At 36.4% G+C, this 19,886-nt stretch overlaps 3 protein-coding genes across 3 annotated transcripts; 2 read left to right on the top strand and 1 right to left on the bottom strand.

Moving 5' to 3' along the window:
• The first annotated feature begins 2,322 nt into the window (after window positions 1-2,322).
• LOC106369063 (LON peptidase N-terminal domain and RING finger protein 1) lies at window positions 2,323-5,960 on the top strand. The gene is made up of 18 exons (XM_013809164.3): window positions 2,323-2,597; window positions 2,701-2,802; window positions 3,094-3,176; window positions 3,284-3,368; window positions 3,460-3,546; window positions 3,637-3,698; window positions 3,796-3,989; window positions 4,082-4,142; window positions 4,232-4,409; window positions 4,485-4,523; window positions 4,619-4,680; window positions 4,776-4,812; window positions 4,894-4,943; window positions 5,051-5,117; window positions 5,203-5,281; window positions 5,376-5,455; window positions 5,547-5,615; window positions 5,708-5,960. The coding sequence occupies exons 1-18, from the start codon at window positions 2,529-2,531 to the stop codon at window positions 5,765-5,767; spliced, it is 1,464 nt and encodes a 487-aa protein (XP_013664618.1). The 5' UTR covers window positions 2,323-2,528; the 3' UTR covers window positions 5,768-5,960.
• Window positions 5,961-10,488: 4,528 nt separating this feature from the next.
• Window positions 10,489-11,901, bottom strand: LOC106363816. Its single transcript, XM_013803496.3, has 3 exons — window positions 11,533-11,901; window positions 11,337-11,459; window positions 10,489-10,832 (listed from the first exon to the last, which is right to left on the bottom strand). The coding sequence occupies exons 1-3, from the start codon at window positions 11,846-11,848 to the stop codon at window positions 10,690-10,692; spliced, it is 582 nt and encodes a 193-aa protein (XP_013658950.2). The 5' UTR covers window positions 11,849-11,901; the 3' UTR covers window positions 10,489-10,689.
• Window positions 11,902-12,081: 180 nt separating this feature from the next.
• Window positions 12,082-18,419, top strand: LOC106369065 (dnaJ homolog subfamily C member 16). The gene is made up of 20 exons (XM_048741607.1): window positions 12,082-12,325; window positions 12,437-12,506; window positions 13,718-13,760; window positions 13,834-13,911; window positions 14,018-14,102; window positions 14,197-14,279; window positions 14,370-14,427; window positions 14,770-14,880; window positions 15,257-15,314; window positions 15,449-15,545; window positions 16,008-16,043; window positions 16,222-16,358; window positions 16,497-16,567; window positions 16,653-16,706; window positions 16,839-16,981; window positions 17,075-17,206; window positions 17,331-17,570; window positions 17,646-17,705; window positions 17,784-18,041; window positions 18,135-18,419. Exons 1-20 carry the CDS (start codon window positions 12,184-12,186, stop codon window positions 18,276-18,278), a joined length of 2,100 nt encoding a protein of 699 aa, XP_048597564.1. The 5' UTR covers window positions 12,082-12,183; the 3' UTR covers window positions 18,279-18,419.
• The last annotated feature ends 1,467 nt before the right edge of the window (window positions 18,420-19,886 follow it).

The raw sequence follows: 19,886 nt of genomic DNA, 5'->3' as shown, positions 1-19,886 counted from the left end.
GATATGAATAATTTGTTACCTATCAGTATAGAGAGGCTTTTAATCCAACGAGTTTATGAGTGGTTCAAACTTGAAGCTAAGCCAGTCTGCTTGTGCTGCAACAGCTTCATAGCATATGAATAAAATCGGCGGCACCAGGGTTGACGTGCCTACCAAGTGAATTAGTTTAGTTAGTTACTCATTAGAGACTTATTTGTTATCTTGTAGATTCTAAATGAATTATAAAGTTTACTTCGAGATCAGTTGCTCCATCTCCAATCATGGCCATAGTTTTGTAAAAGAACCAAATCTCATCGGTACATTGCGTTGTCTTCAACAAGAGATGATAAAAGTTTGATGAACCTGTCTGTAACATCCTATGTTGTTATATATGGAAAATGATTAAGAGAATTGATTTGGCTACTTATGTCAACAAAATTGGCTTACTTTTTTCGTCACACATCCGTTTAGGAGAAAATATCATGTGGTGATTGCAGGGTCAGTAAACAAGTCTTTCGAGCCTTGAAAAATTAACGCACCGTGGCCCATGGTTCGAGAGAGCAGGCGTAGGTGGTTCATTAGCCGTGGCCGGTCGGGGATTTTCGTAATTGTTGCAAAGATTGAGAAGGCTTTGAAGCTAACAAGTAGGGATGGCAATCAAGGACCTGTACCGCGGGCCTGGCCCGTAAAGGCTTGCTGCGGGGCGGGATTGGGCCTCCATTTGGTAAGCCCGTAATATTGCGGGCCTCGCGGGACGGATTCAAAGCGGGATGGGTCAAAAGCGGGACGGGTCAAAAATGGGACGGGTCGAAAGCGGGATGGGCTTAACCCGCGGGATTTTGAAGACCCGCAACCCTAAGTCCCCATTTCTACTTTCGCCTAAAACATCGAGAGAGAGAGAGAGATAGAGAGAGAGAGAGAAAGAGAAAAAAAAAAACGATTCTTGTGACTTTTCTCCCATAAAACATAAGGAGTTCCGGCGATGATGTATGATTCGAGCTCCGGCGATGACGACTCCAGCTCCAGCTAGGGATGGCAATCAAGGACCTGTACCGCGGGCCTGGCCCGTAAAGGCTTGCTGCGGGGCGGGATTGGGCCTCCATTTGGTAAGCCCGTAAAATTGCGGGCCTCGCGGGACGGGTCAAAAATGGGACGGGTCGAAAGCGGGATGGGCTTAACCCGCGGGATTTTGAAGACCCGCAACCCTAAGTCCCCATTTCTACTTTCGCCTAAAACATCGAGAGAGAGAGAGATAGAGAGAGAGAGAGAAAGAGAAAAAAAAAACGATTCTTGTGACTTTTCTCCCATAAAACATAAGGAGTTCCGGCGATGATGTATGATTCGAGCTCCGGCGATGACGACTCCAGCTCCAGCGATGACGATTCGAGCTCTGGTGTTGTTTTGATTTGTTTTTTTCTTTTTATTACACACAACTATGAATTGCTTTATTACAATGTGATATTTCTTGTTTAAGTTGATTGGTTTTGTTTTCAGTATTGTGAAGTGGTTGTTTTCTTAAATTAAATTTGGTTACAGTGGTGTTGTTTAGGAGAAAAGTTAGTTGTATAACACGTCACTTGTATAATTTGGTAAAGTGATTCACGATTTTCTTTGCAATCCAAATAATTAAAAAGAGAAATGGTTTGATGAAGACATAAAACACTTCCCAACTTATTACAAAGATAACAATTCAATCAGATTCAAACTCAACAAAAGCTTATGATGATAACAAAAGAAGGCTTTTTAACTCAAGAACGCAAGCACAAACAGAGCTTTGTGGCATTGATTTTGATAAGTCTTTAGTGAAGCTAAATGAGCTCTCTTCAACTCTCTTACACAACTCTTATACTTGAACATTCATGAAAAAAAACTGTAGTAGGCGGTTTGATAAGGAGGCGTCCCACGGGACGGCCCGCGAAGGCCTATATATTTTGCGGTACGGGTTTGGACCGGTATTTTGAAGACCGCAGCCCGCGCGAGACAGGCCCGCTGTAACCCACTCGACGACTAACCCGCTGCGGTACGGGACGGAACGGGATGGGTAAACCTGTTTGGCATCTCTACTAACAAGAGCTATGAGTAAAGAGTCTCATAGAACTTGAGAGTGAAAATTACATAATTTTGCGTGGTTAATTTGCATAATTACATAATTTTCTTGATTAATTGATGTAAAAAAGTAATTGCTTATTATTCATTGAATATAAATGGGCTTGTAAGAGAATTCTAAGACCCAATAAGCAGGAAGAAGATCAAAGACAAACAAAAGGATTCACCTTTTTTTTTTCTTTTTTTTAACACTTAGAAAAAAGGATTGACCTTTACCTTTACCTTTACCTTTAGCAAAGAGGAGAGATAGATTGAAAAAAAGAGACGAAGAAGGGCTTGGAGAGAGTATAAACACGTAGAGGATTCAAATCCGTGGTCGCAAACGAACGAACGACGCACAACTGTCCACGACTATACTCTCTCTCTGTTGCTTCTTCCCTTCAACCTCTCTTTGTTTTCATAATCTATCACCCCCACCCAGTTTTCTTGCGTTGATTGCTCGGATGTCTAACGAAGAATCTCTTCCTGCATTCACTCTGTTCGGTTTGGATGAAGTTGAAAACTATGGTCTGGTGAGTGATCATGATTGGTTCCTTCGTTAGTAATTTGCGGACAATGCATAATCTGGTTGAGGCTTTGTGTTCATCCACTAATGTTTTGTTCTTGATTGTCCAGGTCAGTGAAGCTGACAATTCATTGCCTTTGGACATACACAATCAAGTTTTTCAACTTGTAGAGAAGGGAAACGAAGCTTTCAAAGAGTCTCGCTTTGAAGAGGTGAAATCAATCAATCTCTCTCTTGAGCTTTTATTGATCTTACTGCAATTGCCTCAAGCGAATTGATTTGGTGGTCTTGTAGCTTCTTGGTGTTGTTTGCTTTTGAAATAGTGAACATGATGATGGTAGTAGCACTAGCCATCTGATACATTTGTTTATTCCTGGCTACTGCTTATCAACCTTTTTCACCATTAGAATATTCTTGCAAGTTTAAAGCTTTGACGCTGAAACCCAAATTAAACTCTCTCAAACATGTTCTCGTCAGTTACATATCTTTTTCTTTTCTTCCAGGCGATTAGCAATTATTCAAAAGCCAATTCTGTTAAGCCTCTTGACCCTGTTGTTCTAACCAATAGAAGTGCTGCTTATATTAGGTAACTCTTCTTTTAGTGACATATATTTTTATTGGATTGTGTAACATATATTACGTGTGTATTGACATATTCTCCATCTCTCAACCCTTTGGCCTTTTGTTTCTTAGATTTGGCCAATATCTGAAGCACAGATCTGCATCTATTTCTGAGTATAGACCTCTGAATGGTTTCGATATGTCGATGCTTGGGGAAGTATGTATTATTCTACTTGCTTAACCTGTTACTAGCTGTTGCAAAATTAATCGACTCTGACTCACCTTGGAAAACTTGATATTTTCTACAGCTTGCTCTTAAGGATGCTGATAAGGTGATGAATATTCACAGCAGTTCAGTGAAGTCATATATAACAAAGGCTTGTGCCCTCATGCTGGTATGTGCTGAGTTATTCCTCTATCTTTATATTCTTATTCAAAGATGTTTTCACTCTGCTCACATATGTCAAATTGTTTTCATCTTGCAGCTAGAAAGATATGAGGCAGCACGTGACACTATACTCTCAGGTCTACAGATTGATCCCTTTAGGTACGGTAGTCTATGTGTATCATTTCTGATTCTGTCTTGATTTTCTAATAGAATGCATCGTTTTTAAAGTTTGGAGTTTCTTTCTGATCGCATGAAGCGATCCTCTCCGATCCAATCTTCAAGAATTGGAGAAGGTTATGATGCCTACTTCGACTAGAAAATCTCATGTAAAGGCTGAGCGGTCTGATGACTTTGATTGCACTGTTTGCCTGAAACTGCTGTATGATCCTGCTACAACTCCATGCGGACATACATTCTGCCGATCATGCCTCTTTCAGTCCATGGATCGTGGTGGGTTTATATGGTTTTTTTTTTGTTGTTTTACTCGTGAAAGTTTCTTCTTTTACTATTGTGTTACTTATTTGATGCTTTGTGGATTATAGGCAACAAATGTCCACTATGCCGAACTGTCATTTTTATGACTCCAAGAACATGCGCTGTCAGGTTAAAGATTTGCATTCATATCTATTCTCCTCCAAGTTCCATGTATTATGATTTAAAGTTCTTGTACTGAAGTATCTCTGTGTTGGCAGTGTGACATTGAATAACATCATACAAAAGAACTTTCCAGAGGAGTATGCTGAAAGGAAATCAGAGCAAGACACTCTGGTCCACTTAGGCAATGAAAGTATGCCTCTTTTTGTCATGGATGTCATCATCCCCTGTCAGAAGTTGTCTCTTCACATATTTGAACCAAGATACCGACTAATGGTGAGTAATTGGAAAACTTCTTTCTGAATCTCTCCTATCTTTCTTACTTTGATTAACATGTGAAAACTGAAACAGGTGAGAAGAATAATGGAAGGAAACCATAGGATGGGAATGGTGAGTGTTGTATCTTTTTTCTTGTTGCTTCTTCTTCACTCTACATTCATTAAACGTTTCTGACTAGTAAGGGTTGTGCGTTCCAATGTTAATAGGTAGCTCTTGATTCTGCGACAGGTTCACCAGTGGATGTTGCTTGCGAAGTCGAAATCACAGAGTCTGTTGCTTCTTTCTTTCTGATGATGCTTAATGTGCCTTCAGTTTATGATTTATCTTGACAAAGAGTCTGATAACGTTTTGAAAATTACACAGGTGTGATCCACTCCCAGACGGACGTTTTGTCCTGGAGGTGAATATTATTACTTATCTTGTGGCATTGATTCATTTGTAAGTGGCAAATGATGAACTTAGTATCTACTTTTTTCTTCAGCTGGAAAGCCATAGAAGGTGTCGCATTGTAAAAGCTTGGGATCAAGATGGGTAAAGCTTTGTCATAGTGTTCTGTTTGTTTCATACATGCATCATCATTTTAAGTTATATTCAAACACAAATGCTTGTCGTTTTAATATCCGTTTTCTTCTTTTCAGGTATCGTGTTGCAGAGGTTGAATGGGTCACAGACATACCACCACAAAGCGACCAAGAGAAAGCAGATGTATTGATTACCGAACATCTCAACTGTACTAATGAGTTTATACCCTTTCTCTTGTTTTCTCACTTTTCTTTGTGACTCGTTACAGCTGCGGGAACTGACGACTAGTGCAGCATCATTTGCTCGGGCATGGCTAGAGAGAGCAAAGGAAGCAGCTAGACAAGGAGGTATGCAAACTATTTTATTTGTAGTTGTGCCACTTTGAATACTCTTTTAAGTCTTAGACATGATCGAGTCTTTCCCTTTTTGTTTTTTACGCAGATAGAAGAAGACTTGAAACACTTCTAATTGTTGAATCTATGATACCTACACCTCAAGATCCCGAACGCTTCAGTTTCTGGGTAATTTACAAAACACTCTCTAAAGTTGGACACAACTCTTGCCATGTATACTTGTGTTAACTCAATGGCTTTGTTTTTTTGGGGGTGTCAGCTTGCGACATTGACAGATAGGAGACCTTCAGAAAGGTTGGAACTACTTCAGCTTCAAGATACTGGAGAGGTACTTGAATATCTGACTAGTCTATAGATTGCTCGATATGAGATTTTTGTGGTTCATCTCTTTTGATTGTTGAAACATTTTTTTTGTTGCAGAGAATAAGGCGTGGGTTGATATATCTTCGATCAGTAGAACGAGGATGCAGAATGCAATGAACCTGCACCATATACTCGATCACAACTAAGAGACTTGGATCTGTTTATAAAAAAGTCATGATTCATTAAAGGAATACATAAATGAGAGATTTTGCTTCTGATTGTATTGAAAACCAAAAATACCATATTGTTCATGATGATGCAACTGCAAAACAAAGAAATTCTTACAAATACAAGAATACCATTTGGTTAATTTGGTAGAATGTGACTTATTATTATAAACGAGACTTGTACAGATCCCAAATAGATAAACTCAATGTCAAATCCTGATGACACAGTCATAATCCAACATGGCATCACATAACAACACATCTTTGCGATGCATCATTAAAGTACCATAAACACCACACCTCACCATCATTAAATTATATATAATTTTGCATATTATTATCTACATCATACATAAAGTAGTAAAATTTATAACCGCTAATTGTATTTTTTATCATTATCTATAAAATATCCAAGGAAAAGTTACATATCTCTGATAACTATTATAGTTAAGTATGATTGGTTTGGTTATTGTTGTAAGTTAGTTCTTGATTTAGTTTTTTTTTTTAAAATTGAATTAAATAAATAAAAAATCATCAATCAATCAAATTAAAATACCTAATTTGAGAGTTTTCCGAGTAACACATTAGAAAAAATGTAACTTGTCAATTAATATATAGAGCGATCGAATGGTGATAATAGCAACAAGTGTATATTTCAATATCATGTCCATGTGTAGATGTAGACGTAATAAATTTATTAAGGTAAATAATAATATAATTAAAAGCTAACTAAAAATATATATAAAACAATAACCCAAACTTAAGGGAGGGGATGTATTGAATATGAACTTTTAAGTGATTGTACCTGAATTAGAGAAATTCTGATTTTGTTAAATCAGTTTAGAATTTCATCTAAAACTATGAGATTTGGATTTTTTTTTTATAACTAAAAAACTCCTCAAACACTCTAGAAATAAATCACTCTAAAATTTCGAACTTAAATTTATTCAATAATAGTGCATTTAAGAGTCTATTATGAAATGACAAGTTCAATACTACTAGATTTCAAAGTTTTTTTTTTAATAAAAAATCATGTTTTAAGAACAGTAGATTTATCATTTTAATAAAAATCACTTCAAACTCCTAATTGAATACACATCCCTAAATGTTAGGATTGATATTTACAAAAGGGTAATTATTTTTTTAGAATAATTAATGTAGATTAATGAGATCCATTGTTTGTAAGAGAAATTGAATATGATATTTAGAAAAATATATAATTTGAAAATATTGACATATCTGCATACTCAAAAGATACAAAAAACTGCCAACTAACATGATCAATAAGCTTGTAGTTCAACGTAACAATACATGTACCAGTGGGAACACTATGATATAGTCTAGTGCAAACATCCTCGGAAGTAATGAAATTTATTCATTTTAACTGTTATTTCAATCTGACTACTGAAATAAATTAATACAAACATAATAAATTTAAAATAAAACAAATAATTATATTTTTAATTTGGAGAAAAAATAATATTAAAGAAAAGGAAATAAGAGAAATTAATTGTAAAAAATAAAGCATATTTTTAGCAAAAAAAAAGGAAAAATAAGTAAAGAATACAAGATACATTACACTTCTTAAACCTACAACGTATCTGGCCAACTACAGTGTTGTGTACGGGAAATTCTATTCAATCGTTGTAGCAATTTGAGCTCTCGTGCTTTACTTGCAGCACAAGAGAAAGAGGGAGGAATATAGGAAATCAGATGGTTCCAACAAGGCCACGTGAGCACGAATTCCAAAGGAAGATCAAAATGTTTGAATCAATCGAAAAATTGTAAAAGTATTGATACCTGGATCACAAATTCCAAATGAAGAGACTTCGGTCGACCGTGAAGAAGCTTATATGTACAAAGAGGAAAGAGATGAAGCGTTGAAGATTAACAGATAACTTAATATCTCAATAGGTCCTAATGATACAACATCAGAAGAACTTATATCAAGTAGAGATCCTATAACTAAAAAGAATCATTACTAGTAAGTCTAAAAAGAAAAGACTATAATATGGACAGTTTACCAACCTATCATTATTTGCTAGATGTAATTTCTCCAACAAAAACCTCTAGTAAATTTTCTTTTTTACCCTCACGTTCCAAGTTTCTAATTTTGGTTCTAACTAAAGCAACAACCCAATAAGTTTTTTTTTATATCTTTTACTCATCTCATCTTCTAAAGCACAATAAGTATCGTGTAAGTGAAGTGAGGTCAGAGTAAAATGCAGAAATAAACAAGACACAAGTTTTTCTCTTTTCGAATTCACCAGAACAAGAAAGTCTTACACCAATCTTTTCTATTACAAAAATCCTTTAGGATTATCCCAATCCTAAGCTAAAACTCACCCTATAGTCTAGATTTTTGTTTATCAGAATCACCCTGATCCCGAGCTAAACTTTCCCTGAATCTAGACTTCAATCTTCTAACATTCTGGAAGTACCTCACCAACTACGTCAACACCTAACGCAGAGCAGTGACACCAAAGACTTGATCACACAAGCACCAAACAATGATCTCTCGACATTTCTTCTTTTTGCAGAGACGACTTCCTTAGCAGATGCACGTCCCCCTTGAATAGATAACCAGAACTTGCGGAGCAAGTTCTTCCAAAGACAACTTAAGCAACTTTCTTTTTTCTATTAAGGAATAACTCTCTTGCATTTTCCTCTTCAAGTAATATCATTTACAGTTAATGTAAATCTTCCAATAAACACATTGTTTCTTCTCCAAACTCAACAAGCCCACGGACATCACATAACACAGACTTCAACCAAACTCATCTTCATGACACACGCATGTACTACCTCCTGTAGTACTTCACAAACTGATACATAATATACATCTTCATATCGTTCACTTTTTTTTTTCAAAATTATAAAAAAAAAGAGTCAATTCAATGTTATTCAAATCGCAATGCTCAGTGATAGGGTCAGTATTCTCTTACAACCTACTTGCAATGGAAGTAACCTTGGAGCAGAAGGAGTAATGGGTGGTTCAAGTTCTTGACTTTGGCATACATTGGTAAATGCTTAATTTTTCATAAAGTGTAGACATTTTCTTCTCATGTCTAGCTCAACCTTTTAATCTTTCATAAAGTGCAGACCTCATATCTGCGTCCACAATTCTCATGTGTCCAATTCTCATATATCCATACTTTATGTCTTAACCACATGTGTTCATAAAATATATATCAATAACTCTTGTATCCACAATTGGAAGAATGGCTGATTATCTATTAATTTTTGAGTTTTTCTATCCACATTTTTCTCTGTCCAGGCAAAAGATTTTATAAATGGTCTAATAACTAAAATATATGAAAATGGATATCAAAATATAGAGAATAAAAGTTTATAATTATCATATCAAACTTATGTATATATTTTCATTTCTTACAAACAAGGGGAAGCAAATAGTAAATCGTATCCATCTATAAACATAACCCATAATAAATGACCAATTTAAACTAACTCGAACTAAAGTACCGACTCTTGGTTTCTCTAAACTAGTTTCCATTCAAAGCCTTATTTTCCAAAGGACAAAACTGTCCAAAAAAGCCCTTCGAACCCGTGAATGTGCTCGTCTAGCACATTGTGCCTTTAGGTGCAAACAAACTCAAAAAAGTGACTCATTATGAAATGCAATCTTAAACCGAAGGTGTACATCAAAAAATGAGCTTGTAAGCGTCAAAGCTCTTTGTTTGGTACATGTGACTCATTATGAAATGCAAGCTCATTTTTTTGATGTGAACTAAAAAGAATGGAGTTCTCAGTTGAGTCTTTGTAAGCTTGCTTTCCTAGGCGGAATTTTCTGTCAACCAAAATATATACGAAGGATTCATACACGAATAAGACCATCAATCACATTGGTATAACGTGTCGAACTCGGGAAGCTATACTGAAACTTAACTCCAGTCTACAATTCTTAAAACCCCAAATAATCCTCAGAATCTAAGGTGTTTTAACATTTAATTAACTCTTGGATCAGTTGACTGAAGGTATGATTTGAGGTACCACAAGGAGAAGCCTTTCACTCCCATTGTTCCATCCATACTGATGCAATATATCATTGGTCTGAGGCAAGCAAACGATACTTGAGCGAAGAAATAAAAGATTCGTCGACTAGCTTAGAATGCTGTCCAGTGTATTTAATACACCTTTTTTTTTTTTTGTGGAGGTCGTTAGCTGGTGCTTTGGCTGTTGCAGAAAGGCTTCAATCTCGAGGCTTGTGCAATGATTCAACGTGTCTTGCTTGTGGTCAAGCCCCTGAGACGATTTGCCATGTTCTGTTCACATGTCCTACTGCAGTAGAAACCTGGAGATTGGCAGAAATAAAGCCCCCTCCTGCTGGTTTCTCACAGTCTTCTACCTTCTTAAACCTACATTATCTGGTGGCAGGGATGAAGAAACAGATGTGATCAAGGCAATTTAAAATCTTTCCCCTGGATTCTTTTGGAACCTATGGAAATGTAGGAATGCTCTGGTGCAAAAAAGTAAAAGGCAAATTGTGTAACTTTAACTTTTCGGCAGACATGTTGCTTTAAATAGCTCACATAATTGCGCACCTTTCCAGTTTTTAGATATTTCAAGAGTCTCCATGACCAATCATACGACCTATTGTAGGTGGTCGACAGATACTAACAATCTTTGTTGACTTAAAGTTAGGTAGTAGTATAATGATTAATCTGAATATTATTTCCAATCTTACAACAAAATACAAAGGAGAAAATGTGTATAATCATCATCACTACTCTCACAAACAGATGGTTACCAAATTGAGTAAAAGATTTTAGATGGAACTAAAATCTTTTCTGCAAAGTTTGAGCATATGAGGTGAATCAATGCTTTAGAAAGAGATGGTTGATTACTTTATTATTATGATGGTAACTCGCACGCGGCTTTACCATCTTTGGCCTTGTACTGACCAAGCAGCTCGGCTACAGTTTTGCAGCGACATTCTTTTCCAGGTCGTAACACGTCTCCGTAAACCGCCATTTCAATAACATCAAGCTCCTTGTCTGTATGTTTACAATAGAAGAAATCTTAAGAAAGTGATAAGCATAAATACGCAGAAAATACACACTTGAATCCACTTGTGAGTGTAAGAACAGAAAGGATGCCAGCATATCTATAATCTTTTGCGTCTTTTTGGAAAGAACATCCATTTCCCAAGAGCATTTACACTTTGCTTCACTCATATAAAATGTAAACTAGCAAGATCCAGAACAACTCACTGAAGTCACTTTTGCGCTTTAACAAGACTGCAAGTAGCTCAAGTGCAAATTCTTGATATATGATAAAACCAACAGAGAAAAGAGAAAGAAGATCAAAAGCAAAAGCAGCTCCCACATGTATACATAACCTCTAAGGAAACAAAACACTTTACGAGTAAAATACCATTTAGAGCAGAGTACTACACTCTTCATGATAAGAAGATACACATTCAAGCTTTAACAATGATGATATCTCCTACATAAACTCAATGTACACTGTTTAAACAACACATTGACATGTAAACATACCTGTGAACTGCAAGCCACATGAATATCCCTTAAGTGTCTCAGCATCCACATTCTCCTGAGCTGCTTTGAATCTGTTCACTCTAGTTTGAAGAATCTGACAATTCTCCGCCGTCGATTCTCCACCTTACAAACACATAATCAACTATCAAAGACTAAACCTTTAGACCCTAGAGAGAGAGGTTGGGAGAATCGAAACCTTTGGAGTAAGGAACAATGTGATCGTACTCGAAACAGAGACATCCGCCGCAGTTTCCGAATCTCTTGCAGACGACGTTTCCGGCGGCGTCTTTACGCCACCTCTCGGGATGTCGACCGGGGACGACGTCAGCGTTTGACCAGCACTTGTTCTTCGCCTTTCCATCGAAGAATCGAGGCCTCTCAGGTCCGTTTGATTTCTCATTGACGCGTGACGGCGATGAAGGCGGCGGCGACGGAGGAGGAGGAGGAGGAGAGGCCGTGGTGGCGTTAGATAAAGAGGCGGAGTACGAAGGTACGGAGGAAGAGATCCCCATCGGTTCCACCGCGTCTTCTCTCGAAGGTTAAACTAATTTCGGTTTAAATTAAAACTTAAACCGAACCGGATCTTTTTTTTGTTATTTCTCTTTCTGACCCTTGAGAAGTTCTTTGGAGCAAATCAAACCCCAAATGAGGTTTATTTGTTACAATTTTAAAAGTTTAAGGCGTTTATCGAATTAGAATAAAGTTTTGAGGGTTATTTTAATTTTTAGATACAGTATGATTGCTTTACTTATGGAGTCGATCCCTCTATTTAATTAATTCGCGGAAAATTATCCGAACGAGATTTAACCACATCGAAAGAGATTCTCTCTGATCGGAGTTTGATCCGATGGCGAAAGAATCTCCGTCGTCTTCGTCGTCGATGCCCTCAGTGCTCAGAGCCTACGCGGCTCCTATTTTCATATTCGTCCTCGCTATGTTCTTCCAGCTTTTCCTTCTTCCTCGTTCCTTTCCTACTTCTCACTACGACGGTACCATCTCTCTCTTCTCAATTGTCCAACGCACTCTATGTACTGTATAATCCTATTGCCTTACTGGTCTATCGTCTGATTTGAGTTTCTTTTCCGTTTGTGGCGTCTTAGTTTTGGGTGTAAAGACGTACGGTTCAGAGGATGACGTGAGAGAGGCGTACGAGGCTATTGCTTCCAAGTGGTAACTTTCTCCATCCGGATTTTTTTTTTAGCTTAACTTTGAATTCGATGGCTACTCCAGGAAGTAGTATCTCTTGTAATCAGTGGCGGAGCCAGAAAATTTTTGTACCGGGGTCGAAAAAAAATCAAAAATATAATTTATATACTATAAAAAACTACATATACTCTAGGCACACTCCATTTTCTGTTGAATGTAAAAGTTTATTCAAACAAAAAAACGTTTGTACAATAACAGCTTCTTTGTTTAGAGTGTTCTGTATTTTTAAAGTTTTCAAGAAAAGAATAGCAAAAATGAATAAAAACAAAGCTCTATCTCTATCTCTAAAATCTTCTCATATCGAACCACATGATTATTGCAGTTCTACTCTACGCACACTTATAGCTTAAAACTTTTTTATAACAGTTTTATTGGCTAAAAATATAGAAAACCAACCTAAAATTTAACTAAAAAATAATTATAGAGCACAAGTTAAGAGTCCGCTGTCATCTCCTGTTCCCGAAGAAGAGGAACATATTTTCTTTTCTTTTTATGTTTACTTGTTTTGTAATATTTCTATATTGCAAATTAGTTGGACCTAATACAATTTAGGAGTAAACTAACATATTACTAAAGATTAAAATAACAAAACATATTTAGGGATTTTATATTTTTGGATAATTATCAAAAAAATGAAGTTAAAACTAATATAACTCCAAAGTTTCAATGATATAAAATATAATTATTTTAGTTGTATAATTAAATTTTATCTTCAGTGTTTAGTAATTATTTTTGTGGGGTCAAAATTATTTTTTTAGTGGGGTCAACACAAATTTTGCTTAAACCAAAACAATATTTTTTTTTAAAGTAATGGGGTCAGCTGACCCCCCTCCTCATATGCTGCCTCCGCCCCTGCTTGTAATCATCTCAGCTCAAGTATGCAATTGTTTTTTTTCGTTCAAACCTGTATTATTGACTGTGGAAGTAGAACTATAATGAGACATGATTGCTAACTGCTGCCGTAATAGCTTCGTTCTAGCATTGATAAATGATAGAGAAAGAACTTCTCTTACAACTCACCCTACTGTTAGTTTATATTGGCTAGGCATGTGATGATTGTAATGTATTCCAGTTGAATTTCAGCACTAGACTTTGTGTGTGTGTTTAAGTAGAAAGTATGTCGCTTTAAAACTTTTTGGCCTCTTTTTCTTTTTCTTTGAAATTGATCGTCACAGGAATTCAGATTCAGGAGATGCTCGTCCCGCTGATTTTATAAAGGTCCGTGGATATTTTGTGTGTCTAATTCTATCAGCCTTTTAGGTTTCTGCTAAGTGATGCTAGTTATATGCAGATACAATACGCCTATGAGCTTTTAACAAATCCAGTTTGGAAAAGGGACTATGACCTGTATGGCATTGATGAATCACTGGTAACTTCTTATTTCTGTTTCTTCATTCATGATGTACACAAAGAAAGATTTCTTCTGACTTTTTTTTTTTTTTGGGAAAATCAATTGCTTGATTTAATGGTTGCAGCATATTATAGAGGAGCTTGAAAAACAATATTCTGTGGAAGATTTTGCAAAAATAAAAACTCCCCTGCTGGAAGCGGTCTCTTATGGTCAGTTAACTGACAGACCTCTTTGACATTTCTTCTTGAATTCGTTTCATATAATTATTGTGATGCCAACTTGTTAGCTCTTAAATATTTTTAGAGCCTGAACATGAAGGTTTTATGGCAATTACGTCCCAAGACTTTGCGTCTAAGTTCCAAGATTCGAAGCCATGGCTCATTCAGGTAAAAGCTCATCTGGATTTGTGCTTCACGTTATTCTAAAGCTCGAAAGTCTTTACATTTTGGATTAACTGAAATGTTAAATACCTGTAGCTGTATTCTTCTGGTAGCAACAGCTCTGCTCAGTTCTCTATGGCCTGGAGAAGGATTGGTAGGATTTCTCTTTCTCTAGTATTTTTAAAGTGAAAGTGTCTTGCTAGATTTAGCTAAAGACACTTCAATTATATAGATTGAAGAGTTACAACAGTGCATATGAAAAGGGAAAGTTGAAGTATCTGCATAAGACAGTATTAGTTTTCAGAAAAGGAATATGGTGTCCATTATGTACGAACCATGTGTAGTATTGATACGCCACCAGATATCAAAAGATATGTTTTAACAAGTAGGAGGGAACATTAGATTAATAGCTAACAATAGTATTGACATGCTTTACTGTGAATGGAATGTTCTTACCAATCATCTTGTTAAGCTCAGCTCGCTTGTATAATTGCAGTTGACTTGTTGGACGGGGTTGCTAATCATGCGATGGTAGAGCTAGGTGATGTTCGACTTGTGACCTACCTTGCTGAGAAGAAAACAACAGGACAAGTACTTTTTAGAAACGGTACGTTATCACTTTACTCAGTCTGCCAAGAACCTAGACAAGAAAATGAGATGAGGGAACGTAAAAGAAGTAAAAATTAGACTGAAGTAAGTGAGAGGAGACCCACTGAAAAAAAACGTAGAGAGGACCTAGTTAATTTGGTTCTGTAATCGTGTGTTTGTACTTTGTATCATGACAGTATATTACATCCCATAGGTTTGGGCTATTTTGAACACTACTATACAGTTACACTTATACATTCACACTCGTTCTGTTATGGCGATATTTGTATTACAAAAAGCTGTAATGATTGTATGCCTTGGATTCGTACTACATCTTTCACGAGTTACTCTAAGATACATTCTTCTCCTGTTATAACCTCCTACTATGCATGCAGGCCTTCCTTCAATTGTCGCTTTCCCTCCCCAATGCAAAACTGCAGATTGTCTTATCAGGTAACTCAGTGGCTGAATCGTTTAGCTTAACAGGAAAGCTTTGTTGGTTGTAATATTTTCTTTGGACTAGCCATTTAAAGGATTTTCTTGCTTCATTTCCTCTTGGTGAGAATAATATTTTAAATCTCTGTTAGGTTTGAAGGAGAGCTGTCAACAGACGCAATTACTGATTGGTTTGCAACCACGGTACTGGAGTTGCCTAGAGTATTCTATCACACAAAAGAAACACTGGTATATATAATATCCTTTCCGTGCTATTGCTGAAGTTAGAAACTTGTCGCGCATAAAGTAATGTTTAGAGGACCCATATATCTGAATGTAATGTCTTACCTTCTTCAGAACCTTAAGTGGTAGTCCAACCAGATGTCTTTGCTATAACCTTCCATCAATATTAAAGTCAATGGTTTTGGGTAGAGGATCAAGATCAAAGACTAACCATATTAGAAACTTCCATGGGTGTACTTTGATCTGCAAAGCTGCAGGCCGTATAGTATCTAAGTCTTATAGATTTTTCCATGTCATGGTTCGCAAAATATGTGCCAGCACATATGACACTGTTTTGCTTACATGTTTTATTCAGGTTCATATGTTGGCACATATTGGATATTTAGACTATTTCCTTACTTTTTAGGTAATTAGAAATATCTTTTTTGGGTAATAAACAAATAATTAGAAATGTATATTTGCATACAGGTACCCAAGTTTCTCGCCAAAGTTCCACCTAATAAGGTTTGTTCAACTTTCTTAAAACGTTCTCTTTAGAATTTTTCCTTTATCAAGCGTTTTTCCATCCTATTTAACTTATAAATAACATGTTAAGCAGGCATGCAGATAGTTTTTTGCGTCACATATAGAAACTAAACTAATTTCATTTTTTCGTCCTTTCTCTGATCTTCCCGTACCCTAGGTGAGAGTCATTTTATTTTCACAAACAGGGGAGCGAGCCACTCCTTCTGTACGCCAAGCTGCAAAAGATTATTGGAATTTTGCCTCTCTAACTTACGTGCTTTGGAGAGAAGAGGATGCATCTTTTTGGTGGAATGCGTACGTCATTGCACTTCTAATTCTGTTTATTCGGCGCTACTGTCTGTTGCTTCTGCGAATGATTTATCATCGATATATCTGTTTTGGTTGTAAACCTTTGATACATCTGGTCATCTCATAATTTCTCTCTTATAACAGGTTGGAGGTGGAATCTGCACCTGCCATGGTGATTATGAAGGATCCGGGTTTAAAACCTGTTGTTTATCATGGTCTTTCACTATCTTGAACCGAGTGATTGGCTAACTAATGATGCTTGGTTTGGCAACTAATTGTATAATATATTCCATATTGCAGGATCTGGCAACCGTACATGGTTTTTGGACATTTTGGAGCAGAACAAGCAATTACGTAATCCCTCTCTACTTCTACTCGTTATATGTTTAGTAGAATTGGGGTCTGCTTGTGCTCATATCTTTCTTCTCAGTTGCAGTCTTATATATGAATGGTTCTAATTGGTTTTTGATACATTTGTCTTTAAAGAGCTTCCTCAACTAAGTAGCACAACATCAATGGAACTTGGTTGTGATGCACGTGGCTATTCTCGAGCTGGTTTTGAAACAGCGACGTGGTACTGTGCCGTCCTTGTTGGAAGACAGAGCACGGAGCTCAATAAGATGAGGGAAGTGAGTAAAATCTTTTTTAAAATTCGTCAATTTTTCCCTAAAATTCTCGTCTCCTTCCTGTTAGAAACATGTTTTAATCTTACAAGCTTGTAGACCATGTGCAGGGTACAAGATGCTTTGTCAAACCATGACGAATCAGACGAGGCTTCCAAGGATCCTTCAGCAGCTTCTGCGCACAAAAACAAGCGACTTACACTTGCGTGGCTCGATGGAGAAGTCCAGAGCGTAAGTAATCTTGCCAGAATCTGTTCTGTTTCCTGAATCCATCAGGATTTCTTAACATCTGGCGTCTAGATCTTTGGGTCTGTTACTTGATACCATCTGACTCCCTCTGGATTTTTTTATTCAGAAATACTGTTTTTTCTATGTTCAATCGGAAACCAGCTATGACACGTGTGGAACTAGGAAGTCCCCAATTGATGTCCCTAGGATCTTGATCATCCGGTACCATAGAAATGCTACAGAAAGTGCTAACGTAGAGAAGAAATCAAGTAACTGGCCCAAAACTGTTTGGGAATCTGAAGCTGACGATGTAGATCCCGCTGCACAACTTGTCGTTAGTTATGACGGACCAGCTGAAACTCCCGAGGTACAATACTATAAAAACTCTTATTAGTTTCTGGTATAGACTTTTTGTTTACATTCCTGGTTTAACCTTTTGTAGATTATAAAGTGGCTATCTAAAATGGTTGAAGATGGCGACAGCAAAAACCTACCATTCTATGTGAGTAACCACTGTTTTGCCATTCTTTACATGTTCCTTTATAACATATCTCTTTTGATCTTTCACTTTCACTTGCAGAGAGCGAAAACTCCAGAACTTGTTCCAGAAAGTGCTGAACCGATGAGGTCAGGAGTCCCGAAAAGCGTGAAAGCAACACAAGCACTCTTGCGCTTATGGAACAGAATCAAAGATTACCTAGAAGACCCAAGAATGGGACCTACATTGCTTCTAGGAGCTTTGTTATCTGCAGGCAGTGTTTGGTGGACGAGAAGCCGAGCAACTCAACAACCCGTTCAGACAACTCAGCAATCATCGACGAATCAGTCAGACAATAACGTAATAAAATGATTAGATTTATATAAATGTATGTGTATATATGCCTCGTTTTCGACATAAACCTAATAAAGAAAGATTGATGATTGTTTACAGACGGAGGAGGAGGAGAAGAAGAAAGAGAGAAAGAGAGAACAACGAAGGAGGAATGCAAAGGGTGAAGAGGCTCCTGCTTCGATCACTGATAACGAACCTAAAGATGCTGTCCAGATTCTATCTTCAGGTTCTGATTCTGACTAATAATATTATAAGCCTTAGGAATCTTCTGTTACATTTTTGTTTTTTTTAGTTAAAGAATATCCGAGATTGAAATTAAAGTTATTAAATTCAGATCCTGTTGAACAGTTATATATATTGGATAATTTTACATTATTTTGATAATTTGAATAACTTTATTAATTTTTAATTTGAACGTCTAGAGAGATGAGAATTGTAGAATTTTAAAAACATATGAATATGATATATTCTCATCGTTTTCAGTCTTGTAATATGAATAGTTTAAATTGTTTTCTGATTATTTGTCTTTGAAGAGCTTCCTCAACTAAAAAAGCACAACGACAATGGAACTTGGTTGTGATGTAACCCCATATGGTTGAATATTACGGCGGATTTGAAAAAGTGATAAGCACTGTGGATTTGAAATCTAACATCTCGGATATGCTTGTATGTGTGGCGACATAAATATTTAATTCCCATTGCGAACAACATCAAACAGATTGACCCAAAAAATTAGTCGGTTAGGGACTCAATCCGTCGGACACTTCCACTTTATCAAAAAAAAAAAGAACTTGGTTGTGATGCATGAAGATATTTTCGAGTTTATTCTGATATAGCGACGTGGTACTGTGATGTCCTTGGAAGACAAATTGTGGAACTCAATAAGATAAGGAAGTGGGTACAGTCTTTTCCTTTTCAAAATTCTTTCATTTGCTATATTTTAAGCTTTAGTCCAAAGTTGAAATGCTTTGTTTTTGTTTATGGTTTATTTGCGCCTATAATTTAGTAGCATATCAACCCGATTTATTTAACTGGTAATTATGGGAAATTTATTCTTATAGTTCCACAAAAATCTATTTGTGAGTCTTCATAATGTGAGAAAATTCTTAAAAATTAAAGAGAAAAAAACTTGGAGTTAATAATTATATGCTTACGCTAAAAAATATAGGACAACACACTTCCCGTCGTTCCCGACAGAGAGTGGCAAAGACAGCCAAACAAACTGATAAAGAAATGCATGTCCGAGAAGAAAAGAAACACTAGCTAGAGAATGAAGATTGAAATCTTTTCACAACAATTTCTTTTCATTTCTCGGCTATTTTTTTACATTAGTTGGAAAACATTTTAAATTTAAGTTAAACAATGTGATGATCATGCAAATTTGTTTACTTTGTAGCACTAAATAAGCCGATAAGACATATCGATTAAATCAGGTTAATACTTCTCTATATTGCCTCACTAATACATTTATCTAGACCTAACAGAGCATATATACATTGAATTTATTTAATGTAAAAAGGGATTTTCTTCAAGATAAACATTTCATCTCAAAAGGCAAAAATTTCTTTTAATAGATCTTCATTTATTTATTTTTTTACCTTTTTAAGAAATTTTATTGCCTATCCCTTTCTGGTGTCGACATTTTTGGGATCACCTTTCCTTATAGTGATACTTTTTTTTCTGTAAAAAGAAGGAAACAAAATAGACTTTTTGATTCAGGATAATGAATTATTATATTCTCTGACGAATCATGCTGCTCCATATGGGACAATCTCCTCTCAAGTGTGGTCCATGAGAGGTCCCAAGAGGCTCACGACAACATCAACCCTGTCGTGTTTTCATTATATTTCT

This window comes from Brassica napus, chromosome A9 (genome assembly GCF_020379485.1).
Source record: "Brassica napus cultivar Da-Ae chromosome A9, Da-Ae, whole genome shotgun sequence".
Taxonomy (NCBI): domain Eukaryota; kingdom Viridiplantae; phylum Streptophyta; class Magnoliopsida; order Brassicales; family Brassicaceae; genus Brassica; species Brassica napus.
Note: the sequence above shows the minus strand (reverse complement) of the source record. Positions and strands in the feature narration are given on the sequence as shown.

Coding starts and splice junctions, on each gene's coding strand:
- LOC106369063 (XM_013809164.3), top strand. CDS start 2,529: ATGTCTAACGAAGAATCTCTTCCTGCATTCACTCTGTTCGGTTTGGAT. Junction 2,598..2,700: donor AAGTTGAAAACTATGGTCTG/GTGAGTGATCAT, acceptor TTGATTGTCCAG/GTCAGTGAAGCTGACAATTC. Junction 5,282..5,375: donor GGAAGCAGCTAGACAAGGAG/GTATGCAAACTA, acceptor TTTTTTACGCAG/ATAGAAGAAGACTTGAAACA.
- LOC106363816 (XM_013803496.3), bottom strand. CDS start 11,848: ATGGGGATCTCTTCCTCCGTACCTTCGTACTCCGCCTCTTTATCTAAC. Junction 11,460..11,532: donor CATTGTTCCTTACTCCAAAG/GTTTCGATTCTC, acceptor TGTGTTTGTAAG/GTGGAGAATCGACGGCGGAG. Junction 10,833..11,336: donor ATGTGGCTTGCAGTTCACAG/GTATGTTTACAT, acceptor GTAAACATACAG/ACAAGGAGCTTGATGTTATT.
- LOC106369065 (XM_048741607.1), top strand. CDS start 12,184: ATGGCGAAAGAATCTCCGTCGTCTTCGTCGTCGATGCCCTCAGTGCTC. Junction 14,103..14,196: donor GCTGGAAGCGGTCTCTTATG/GTCAGTTAACTG, acceptor AAATATTTTTAG/AGCCTGAACATGAAGGTTTT. Junction 15,546..16,007: donor ATCACACAAAAGAAACACTG/GTATATATAATA, acceptor ATTTGCATACAG/GTACCCAAGTTTCTCGCCAA.